Source organism: Halyomorpha halys, unplaced genomic scaffold (assembly GCF_000696795.3).
Source record: "Halyomorpha halys isolate HHAL.00 unplaced genomic scaffold, Hhal_1.1 Scaffold152.1, whole genome shotgun sequence".
Classification (NCBI taxonomy): domain Eukaryota; kingdom Metazoa; phylum Arthropoda; class Insecta; order Hemiptera; family Pentatomidae; genus Halyomorpha; species Halyomorpha halys.
In genome coordinates, this window is record NW_027109315.1 from 57,395 (window position 1) to 69,728 (window position 12,334).

General features: G+C 29.2%; 1 protein-coding gene across 2 annotated transcripts in view; it reads left to right on the top strand.

Annotated features, from left to right (window-relative positions):
* The window catches only part of Nost (Nostrin), a 108,499-nt gene that overhangs the window by 45,990 nt on the left and 50,175 nt on the right, over positions 1 to 12,334 (top strand). The window contains exon 2 of one of the 2 annotated variants that reach the window (XM_014417348.2): positions 10,970 to 11,104. The exons of the other annotated variant lie outside the window; for it this stretch is intronic. Within the exon in view, the coding sequence (XP_014272834.1) occupies positions 11,030 to 11,104 (75 nt within the window). The 5' untranslated portion in view covers positions 10,970 to 11,029. The remainder of the gene's footprint in view (positions 1 to 10,969; positions 11,105 to 12,334) is intronic. 2 annotated transcript variants of the gene reach the window in all.

Genomic DNA, 12,334 nt, shown 5'->3' on the forward strand with positions numbered 1-12,334 from the left:
ATACCTTATTTCCGACAATTGTTTATAGTTTTTTCTTTTTAAACTTAATTTCCAGAATTATGCTTGTATATTTAAAAGTTAACTTAATTCCTTGTAGGAAAGAGTGTAATGTAGGGGGTAAGCTAAAAAGTGAAGTAAAAAAAGCGGACCTTCTAGGGGCATGGCAGAGGAGTATGGGAAGAATACTAGCTAATCACTGCCTTCTGTTTCATTTTAAATTGCAATGGCAGACATTGCTATTAACCTAATCTTAAACCTTCCTTTCGAAGGCGTGGTCTTTTTGGCTTCGCTTTTGCTTTTAAGGAGAGTAGGGTTATACAATAAATGCGGTTGTCAAAAAATGAGACACTGAAAATTGTCTTTTAAAAAAAGACAATAATCTTCGTATATATTAGTCCGAATTTAATGTAAAGATGTAGATCATTATGGATTAGATAGATTAATAATTTGTTTTCACTATTTATTGTCCTAAATTATTAAGAGAGAGAAATTAGATGCGAAGGAAGGGCTTTACAATTTTTTTTTATATGACCAGGGAATATCAAAATATGTACTATAATGTATACATTATACATGTGTATGTATATGCATATGTAGCACATGAATACATATTTACATAAATATGTAATGCAACTATAGAAATATTCAGAAACTAAAATTAATCATTTGAAAAATTATATCTATAAATCATTATAATTATACAGATTAAAAACACTGCAAATATATAAACAAAATAACGTATAATACCTTCTAATTTGCTAATAAAAGGTTTGGAGAAGAATAAAATTACATTTATTGTATGGGTTGTTATAATTTGCCATCCTCATCTTTATTAACGAAAGTTTTGCAAGCACTGTAATATTTTTTTTCGAGTCCTGCTATCGCAGGTAATTATTAAATCTGTTACATAGCTTGGGGTTGAAAAACCATCCATGGAGATACTTATCCTCTAAAAAAGTGGGCACTTTTAAACTGGGGGAAAACGTTGCGGTTAAGAGTAATTCTGACCAAATCATCTTTCTGCACAACTGTTGGTCAAGTAATATTACTATTATACAGTAATATTAGATGAGTTTAAATGTATAACGCATTACAAAAACTAAAGAATATACCTTTTTCTTTTTTTTAAACAAACTGAATTCGTTTTTAGCATCTTTCTTATAAAACCGAAAACATCGAAATTTTTCCCCCTCGATATCTTACGTTGAAGTGAACATTTATTACTTTTCTGGATTTAAAAAAAAAAAATCAACGTTGCTACATTTCTTGAAAAGCTGAATTTATACTCTTTCAACCCATAACAAATAATCTTCAGATTTTTATTGACATTTAATAAGATCGCCAATGTTTTTAATCATTCTCAGAATCAGACTCTCAGAGGTCAATCTATATGCAACGAAAGACTATTTATTCTACATGAAAAACTTAGAATAGCCTGTAACTACATATTGTTTTTTTTTTCATACCACAACAAAATATATCCATTCTGATTTCTGAAAACCTTCTATTTTTCAAGTCTTTCAGTTTTAAAAAGTTGAAATTCACACATTGGTGGTTGTTATTACTTGGCTCAGAAAAAAAAATATGACTATTTTTTCCATGATATCACGCTTAGTTTTTTATATTTTTACATTTCAATACAGGATTGGTCCAAACGAACCTTCTGTTCTTGAAGTTAACTTCTACAATCCTTAGATTAATGTTTTTATTCAAATTTATTGAAATTTACAACTGTATGTAATTATACATTTAGTAAATTTGATATATTTGATTACATAGTGATGCAGGCGTGTAGAGAACTACCCATTGGTAGGACTCTAAAGAAGTTTTTACATTAGCAGTCCTCGTGGCCATCTTCTTTTCAGGCGCATCAGAGGACTTTCAGGAATGGAAGAGGTTAGAAACTTGGGTGGTTAGGGAGTTTATAATGGAAGGTATGATATCTGGTTCGAGCTAGATCGGTTACACATGGAACCTTAAGGTGTTTATGTATGATTTTATTTGTGACAAAGTAAGGAGCATTGAGGATTTTACGAAGGATTTTGGAATGTAAAGATTGGATACGGGAGTAATTCGAAGGTTAAGTGGAGCCCCAAAGCTCAACTCCCTGGACATTCGGATATGGCCTTATTACAGTCATGTAGATCAGTATTTTGTAATGAATTGGAAGTTTAGACCGTTTGTCTAGTAAGTGCTGTAATAGTCGAAATTGATGTGCAGTTTCCTGCCTGTGCGAGGAGTGCAAGTTAGTCGTTTTTCCAGATGTAGCCCAAGGTAGCGAATCTGTTCGACAGGGGTAAGAGTTACATTATTAGAGGATACTGTATGGCAGTCGGTAGATTAACGACGAAGGGTAAAGGTGATTTGATGGGAGATTTCATTTAAATTCAAGAGACGTTAAACTACTGTCTAGGCTTAAATGCAGAGCTGTTAGTAAGATGAATATTCTTGAAACAAATTTAACAAAACATCTCTTTCTAGAATAAGACTTAAAGACAATGAGAGGAGAAAGTTCTTACACTAACAAATGTTTAAAATTCATGAGAATCCGAACAGCTTTTATTTCTGGAATTTTAAATTGTATATCTTTGTATAAGTAGGAGCTGGATCCTTTTGAGCTATCCTCCATTGTTTGGAAGTTTTCATTCATTCGAGGCCTCTGTATGCAAAGCCCCTTCCTTGCCTACCGTGCTACAGCTCACTTAGGTTTATGGATGTGACCTGTATGTCATATTAAATAGAGACCTTGCTTCCTAATTGTAAGACTAGCATGAATAATCAATCTGCAGCTAGGAAGATATTTAATCTGACGGAGAAAGGTTGCAAATACCTCAGTTTTAACGACCAGTTTAGAACTTAATAAGAGGAAAATTAGTTGTAATTGCATTACAATTATACAAAAAATCTTGATTAAAAATTGTCCCGTATAATTTGTAACGAGCACGTATCTATGTTATTTTAATCGATTGAATTGAATCGATAATTGCTGCGAATACATGGCTAACTGTTCATGTCGTGAATCCACCTATGGTTGAGAGGAATCGTTATTTTGAAGGGTTTAAAACTATTCTACAAATATTCTACTACACAGAGAAAATAAAATCTTCATTTAAAAGGATTTAGTGAATGACATAAATTCTTCCTTATTAAAAAACAATAGTTTATTTAATATCATCAGCAACGTTTCGGGAGATTTCCCCCATCTTCAGGCTGCTGTTAACAAAAACCTATATATTACATATAATTTTCTCCTATTTGTCATTCTTGCTAATATATTACAATATTATTGTCATTTAATGAGAATCATTCTCCTAAAATGTATGACCATTATTAGCAAAAATTTTACTCATTAAATGACAATAATATTGTAATATATTAGCAAGAATGACAAATAGGAGAAAATTATATGTAATATATAGGTTTTTGTTAACAGTAGCCTGAAGATGGGGGAAATCTCCCGAAACGTTGCTGATGATATTAAATAAACTATTGTTTTTTAATAAGGAAGAAATTATGTCATTAACTAAATCCTTTTAATTCCATAAGACTCTTCCAGCATAAAGGATTATTAAATTTAATAAAATCTTCATTTTCATGAAAGATTTTTATAAAGCGAAATTCATCCCTTAACTGTCTGGAGTCAAATCGTCCGTTTCTGAGTCTAATGTTCCAGACATACATTCTAGTTTAACAGCGACTTCGAAATAGATCATTTGTTATAGATACATTTTATTTACTTTTTAATGCGAAATTATTTGTCAGGGGTTACACTGGTTTTCAAAAATGTAAAGATATTGTTTCCCCCTTTGAAATAAACTATAATCTGAATGATATTAATCAAAAATATTTAAACTGAAAGAAATTTAAAACTCAGATGGGTCCACCTAGAAATCATTTTATCTGCTTTTATCTTAATTAATGTCTTTATGTTTTGAAACAACATTGTCTTCATGTGTGTGCGCATGTTTTATTTAATTTTTTTGGGGCTAGTGGAAAAATCGTTCGTAAGACGAAATGCAACGGACAAAAAGTCATACAATACTGTGTGATTCTTACTCACTAAAAAAACACCTCCCAATTCTTCTTTACCTCCCCGTAGAACCGCTGTCAAGCATTACTTCACAGGACAGAAGAGCTGTATTGCTTCTCTGACTTTCTTATTTAAGCGAAGCCATTGCCAGTGGACTCTCCTATCTCGCTCTTGTGCTCTGAGCACTTTGCCGATTTGCGCTGCATTGTCTGTGTGTGTTCTAACATCTTTTATGTACTCGAAATAACGAAGGTATTGACTGGTTTAATTCCAAATTGATATACGCTATACAATAAAGGTTAATCCTAGCAGACAAGATTCGAACCGTCTTGCCCTTCGTCTGTAGCGTTCAAGTGAGCTTTGGTTGGTTCCAATAATCTCAGTGACTACTATTATATCAATAGTTAATTAATAGTTATTTAATGGTTTTACAGATAATAGTTAATTATCGTTTTTCACTGGGAGCGCGCTTTCACAGTTGTAAGACACTATGCTACTAATTCTAATTCTAAGATCCTGGGTTCGAATCCAGCTGTGGCAGATAATTATTTTCTGTTACACTGTAATCGTAAGTCAACCCTGTGGAGTCTACGCTTATGAGGTTCACTGAGCCTTATAAATTGGGTACCCTTAATTCGGGAAAAATCTGGTGGTTTTGCGCGATCTTCAAACAATCACCTCCTTGCTATAACTGTTGTTCTAAAAACAGTGGTTCCTTACAAAGTACTAAATCCATGATCCTGCATGCGAACCGATCATTATTAAATTAGAGGAAGATAGTCCGTGTGCCGATCAATAAAGGTATCAAAATAGTAGAAGAAAACTATTTATTGTTAACGAATATCTCGCCCCACTTTGCAGGGCTGTCTAATGGTAGTACTAAGGACAACTGAAGTTCTTTGTACTACCATCAGACGGTTACGAAGCAATGCAAAGTGGGGCAAGACATTTGTTAACAATAAATAGTTTTCTTCTGGTATTTGATAACTTTATTGACCGCCACTCGGACCATCTTCCACCAATATACTTCATACGGTCAACTATTTTCTTCCGATTATTATTATAGTTTTTCACTACATGCTTACTTAGAAGAAAAAAATTATTCAGTTCTCTATTTTCTATTGAAGGTGATGAGGAGACTTGATGTATTCCTAATTGCCATCACTACTGGACACAATAATCCCTAGACGCTTCATGAAGTTATGACAGCCTAAAGATATTCTCTGAATAAGCAAGCTTAGCCTTCGGTGATCTACTTTGATAATAGGAAGTCTTTTGCTAAGTGCTTAGTCACTTCACAATATGTGGCAAAGGTTTCGACCAGCAATTTGGATGTCACTTGGCGTGATGGAGCGAAAGACTTGGAACGATTAGTGATTGCTCATCCACTCGAACCTTGGAAAGCTCTCCTCCAGCCCGGACTACCAAATGGGTCAGTCGACTGCTTGATGTATGCCCCTTGGCTCTTGCATCACAGGGACCAGTTTCTGTATGCTTATCTAACACTTCACCTTTACCTGTAATGGTAATAAACTGTAATGCAATCGTTTTTATTACAAATCCATTATTAGTTCATGTTTTTTTTTTTGTATTAATTTTTATTTAACTCTAATAAAAAATTATCCTGTCTGAACACTTCTTTTAAGAAGTTACCCAAGTACGTACTTAAGTATTTAATTCTTGTTTGTCCTAGTTTTCCTCATAGTCTCTTTAGACCAAGTTGTTTTCATTGAATTGAAATTCATATAATCGACAGCATAATTTAATATAATTATATATATAAATATAGTATACAATAAGGTTGGATAAATAATTACTCACATTTAGGATTGATGCTAACATTAAAAATGAGTCTTTGATAAAAGGAATGTCGTAATCCCGCTATCCACATGGCATATCGATTTCGAATCCAAATTTCAAAATACTGTGTTAGTTTACTTTAAATATGACCGTTCATAATATCCTTTGATTTTAAACAGTGTTATTTATTTTAATAATGTTGTTCTTTTTGAAATATTAATGTCTAAAACAGATAATAATTTTTTTAGCGACTTGACTCATCTGCTTTTCTTCGATCGCCACAGATACGTTGGGCATGAGTGGTCAGTACTTGAATATATAAACGCTTTCCAGGTTACTTACTACCATCAATTAATTATACCACATCCGATATCTGTCGTCCATCAGGCTGTTGTGAATTGTGAAATAGTAAAACCCTAAACAGCAATAGCGACATAGTTTTCCAGGAAAGTAAATGGACTACCTTAACATTTGATCTATGGATTGTCTATTTTAGTAGAGATAAAGCATTACATTTCTTTGACTATTTTATGACACAATCCCTTACTTTAAACTGATTCGTTTCGGTGTTTGAATACACTGTTCACTTAATCCTAATAATAAATATTTTAGTTTTCCTCACCCTTATTTGAACTCTTTACTATAGGTTGAACTTTTTACTATATACTATACTCTTTACTATATGTTGAGAAAATTGATACTTTCTGACCAAAATAATTTTCTTTTTTATTTAAACAACACATAATATGAGAAAATTCCAATTTATTAACTTCAAAAATATTGTCATTTTTTCCCCATATTTCCCAAATTTTTGAGCTTTCAAATCATTAGCTGGATGGCATCCTGTCTTATCCATCCCCCATGGTGACGCACAAAAAAGAACGTGGTCAGAAAAACTTTGAGAACTGAAAAAATCACAAAATTCATAGTTTATGTATTTATTTTATTACATTAAAATTAAAGGAATTATTGTTATTGAATGTTAAAATTAAGCATAATAAATTATATAAATGTTTTGAAAAAAAAATCTTTAAAAATCCTTTTTTATTTTTTGTCTATTTACTTAAAACTTCTAATTTATAGACTATCTATCTGTTCGTGAAATCATAAAAATAGAATACAATTTTGTTTCTATTAAATTTTTTTTAAAAATTGTATAACTTCTTGTGAAAAAGAATATCTCATGTTATCAGTAAAGTTCAATTAGTTATGAAATAAATAATTGCATTAATAATGAATAACTAAACTTGATATCATTAAAGTTAAATATATTTATATATTTATTGAAAAAGTTTCAAAATTATTGATAAAATTTCTATGTACTAATTTAATCAGCGAAGTAAAAAACATATGAGATTAATTTTTTTTAAATCAGTAATTATTAATACGTTTGAGAAATAGCGAACGTACTATTTTATAATATATAATAAAATAGAAAGGCTACTATAAAAGTGAAACTTCCTGCTTGCGAAATAATTTTAAATGTTTTATTTAAATAGATGGAGAAAACAAGATTACTTTAATTCATCAGTCTATAATTCGAAAATGTTATTAGCTGATCTGTTATATCTATTTTCATCGAGCTTGTAATTTTTCATCACAATATTGAAATTTAAATCACTTTTATAATTTGACGAAGTTTTGATTTTTGTTGTTAAATCACGATATATATTCCGACCATCCCCGCATCTTAAACGTTCCTTCCAAACATTATATATATAAATTTTATTTTTTCAAAAATCAGTTGTTCTTTAAATGATTATACTTTTAGTCCTAGAGTCCGGAGACAAAAAATCAAGTTATTTCTCCCCAAATTTTGATTAATTTAATGGAAGCTACGTATTGTTAATAGTCAGAATTGATGAGTCTGCGAAGTATAGTTGTGTGAATTAAAAAACGAAGGCTGTTTCAAAACGTTAAAAAACACCTAATTTTTAAATCAGGGCTCTATATCCTTAAAATTATCCACAAAACTAAACAACTCAATAGAATATCATTTAAAGAATATTATATAAGCCCTAATAGAGCTGTTTACATTCCATATTTTCCGAGAAACAATTTTCAAAAAAAGACATTTTTTCAATGTAAGGGAGAACTTTTAAAATTTATTTTGTCAAATACGATGGAAACTATTCCCACTAACGACGTACAGAGCATTGTTTCATAATAAAGTACAAACGTATACTATTAGTCTTGTCAATTTAACTTAATACAATTACACTGACTTGTACAATAGTAACTTGTACTTTAGTATTTTTTAACTCCTGTAATATCACTAATAGTCCTCCCTATAATGAGAAAAAAAAAAGTATTAGTGACATTACCACGTTATTTCTATACTTGTACTATGAACCAATACTATTAGCTTTCATTATGAAACAGTCTATTAGTTGAGCAACAACAGTGTTTATTAGCTCTAAGTTGAGAAGTAGGAGAAGAAGTAGCATTTGGTTTACCAAAATATTGATCTTTCATGATTTGGAAGAAAATTTAGCTTTTTGAAAAAAATATTTTGCAAGAGCTACTAGACGTACAAATGCCTTAAAGCACTCAAATTAAAGCTAGTTAATTATTCTATATCGTAGTTGATAACGGTTATCTTCGTATGAGCAGCAGTTTCTGTGGTATTCTCCAATATATTCTAATCCAAAATAAATTCACAAAATATTAATTTTTCGCTTTTTTCAAAAAAAAAAAAAAAATGTAGCACTTTCAAAAAGTGTCTCGAGAAAAGTTGGACGTAAGGAGCTGAATTAGAGTTCATATTTTCCCATCGTTGAGTGAGAGCTTAGAAAGAATGATTATATTTTATTATATTATAGTTTTACATTTGCTATACTTCATCTTATAACTTTATAAACATTTCCTAACTGCTAATTCGTTGCGCCATATTTTTTAGTCCGTGAGAGAATTCTTATAAGACATTCGAATGCTTTACATTTAAAGGTTATTCAACTTTTTTATGCATTTTAAAAATATGTTGCAATTATTATATCTGGCGACATATCGGAAAGGAGACTTGATTTTCAACTTTCTAACTAATGAGATATGTTAATTATTGCATAAAAACCAGGAAGGCTTAAAATTATATGTATAGCTTAATAATTTCTTTACCGTTAAGTGAGTTTTTTTTTCTAATTCTATGTTTATGTTATAAATTACGAATTTTTATATTTATTTCTTTTTCACTCGGAACAATCCAAATGAAATTGTCATAGTGTGATTGGTTGGTCATTTTTACTTTGTTTCTATTACGTATGTTGATCCTCCATGTTTCTTGAAATAAAAACATTTTAGAATTTTTTTTTCTTGATAATATGGGCCAATTTCGGAATCTTTTGCGGTTTCCGAAAATTCAAAAACTACATGACTTTCAATTTTGATGATCATATAAAAACCATTTTAAATGAGATTTTTTAAGCTAAAAAACAACTTATTCTTTGTACACTTAATGTATTCCTACTCCTAATATAATAAATATGTCTATAATCTTAACGCTCAAATTTGTAATTTTTGCTTTTAAATCATTTTTCTATGAGAAGGTGTACTGTAAAGTACCAAATGTATCCTTAGTTTTTTATGTTTTCTTAAAATGTGATTTTTTCAATTATAATTTTTTTTCTTAAATTATTCTTTCAGTATAAGTCAATCATTTATATTATTAATTCCATAAGTATCTTATGTATTTATTTGTTACTTTATCTTTAATTATGGAACAATTGTTATTTTTTTTTTTATGATTGATTTTTATTATTTATGATTATTTAATGGTTGAAGCATTATACAGTGAGGGGGGTTCTTTTGCACGGACTATACTCTCCTAAGCTCATTAATAATTGTTAAAAAATGTTATAATAACCATGTAAGTGCCCCCAGGTCCCTGTTTCATAATAAAGTACAAATTAATACTATTAATATTTTTGTTTGTATTTGGCACAATTTCACTGACTTATACAATTCCGCCAGATAATTTTTTACTTTTAAGCTCATGTAATATCACTAATAGTCTTCCACATTATGAATCACAATGTATTAGTGCTTATACTTAATAGTTTGTGTACTTTTATTTATGGACTATATACTATTGGCTTTCATTATGAAACTGGCCCCAGGCCGATCTGGTTATAAAGAAATAATAAGAAAAATAGAAGACATTTTAAAACATTTTAAAACTGTCAAAAAAAAAAAATGGAAATGGAAATGTTTTTATCTTTAAAAAAATGGAGGATTTAGGATATATAATAGGAAAAAATAAATACATATGGTCTGACTACAAATTTAATTGATTTTCTGTCATAGATTTTTCAAGTCTCGATAGTTCTAAACTTGAACAGCCCTGATGGTACTCTACTAAGTGGGGCGAAACGTCGGCGAACAAATAGTTATTAACTATTTTCGTTCTCTTTCGACCATCTTCTTCATAATTTTTAATTAATTTTCAATCATTTTGTATCGATCGAACTCATAAAACTCCTATAGTCAGAAATGTATTTTATTCGAATTGCGATTTCTCTTAATCACATTAAAACATCCAACTCTAAAACTATTAGGTGTTTATTGCCTGAAAACTTATATTTATATAAATTTATGCATGTGTAAAGAAGCATTAAAAATTATCTTTTCGGTTCTACTTGCGATATTTTTGCTCGTTGAACATTTCACCCAACATCAACTTCTAAAGTTTTGAAATGTGGATTATCTAAATCAACGGTTAACATCAAATAAGATAAATAGAATAAATAATTCATGACATTAGTGGATGAAAGTTTTAATTTCGCTGATTAAGTAGATTAATATTACCGTGGTTTTTATTATGTTATTATATCAAAATTGGTATACAGTCTTTATTCATTACTAGACATTCTTAAAATATAAAGTAAAATTGTCAATATGCCTTTGTATATATTTTTTTATGTAGATAAATTGAATCTTTTTTGTTTTATTTTATTTTATTTTTTTTAATATAATAATGAAGGCCCTTTGTTAACTTCTTCTCACAAGTACTTTCTCACGCCTCTGAACCATATGGAATCTTGCAACTCATTGATTAAAAGCCTTACTTCGCTGTATAATTTCTCTTTAGGAATTTCAGTTTTATCTTAAAAAAACATTGTATTAAATAAATATTTGAACGCTAAGGTCCTCTTGGTGAAAGATGATTCGGTGTAAGAGATAGCCTGTGCATTTTGTGTGGACGAGATGGCTGAAAAAAGTTACTTTGAAAGGACAAGAAGCCATAGAAGGCGTCGAAGGGCCTACAACAGGGTACTCAAGGTAAATACAATAATAATAATATAAATACAGTATAAGTAAATTTTATTATTACATATAAACTTTTTTAATAACAATTACAATTACAATAACAATTAACAAGTACAATATTGTTTTTTATTACCCATGAAATAATGATTTACAAATAAAATACAAATGTATTAGTATAACAAAGAGCTTATTCATGAGTTCATTTTCATATTCATATTGCTTTAATTATTTTTATTATCAATGAAAATATTTGAATATTGTTAAAATGTATTGGATGTTATTCTAGAGAAAAAAAATTTAGATGGTCAAAATGTCATTTATTGGTAGTTTTTTACCGTATTTTAGGTTCAAAACATTCAGGATTCGGTTAATTTATGATCAGACAAAATAGATAACTTATTTTTAGATATTTCTTTAAAAATATAAATTTTATAATCTGATTTTTTTTTCCCCCGATGTTTTAATATCGAGAATCATAGAAATTGCCATTATAAGATAAAAATTAAAATCATAGAATGATGTAATTATTAGTAATAAATAGACACGTAATTCCTTCTGATAAAAAGAAAAAAAATACTGTTAAATATTATAATTTGATCATGAAATCATTTTTCATTGCATCAAAAACTTTATCTTAAACAGTCACTAGATATTGCCTAGAACAATAAAATACAACCAATGGATGATCTCGTATAATTCAACTGAAAATAAAAACGTGAAAATTTAATAATTATGTATCTTGTCGTATTTGGTGTTGTAATCTATATTTTTTATATTACCATATTTTCATATTCCCTAATTATAGGGAGGTCTTTTGTAACATATATTCGGATTTTGAATTGAAATTCTTTCCATTGAACATTTTTATAAAAACATCTTTATTTTTCAATTATTTTCATTGTGTGTCGAAGTCTTTTAAGGATAAAACTAAAATATGAAGAATTCATGTCTAGAATTCAAGAGAAACCTCGAATTCATTTTATAACAAACACACCTTAAGATCAGATAACCTAATCAAAGGGATGAAGAACCCAAAACATTGTAAAAATTAATATAGATGTTTTTATTAAGAAGCCTTATAGGAATAATTTCACCTCAACATTCAAATTTATATTTTTTCATTGTTTCATTAAATCAAAAATTAAACAGTTTTGTTTTTATAATAATAATAAAGGCTTAGCAAACCCAAAGGATTATATAAATTAATAAGTTTTCCGTTCATATTTAGGTAAAATTTATTAT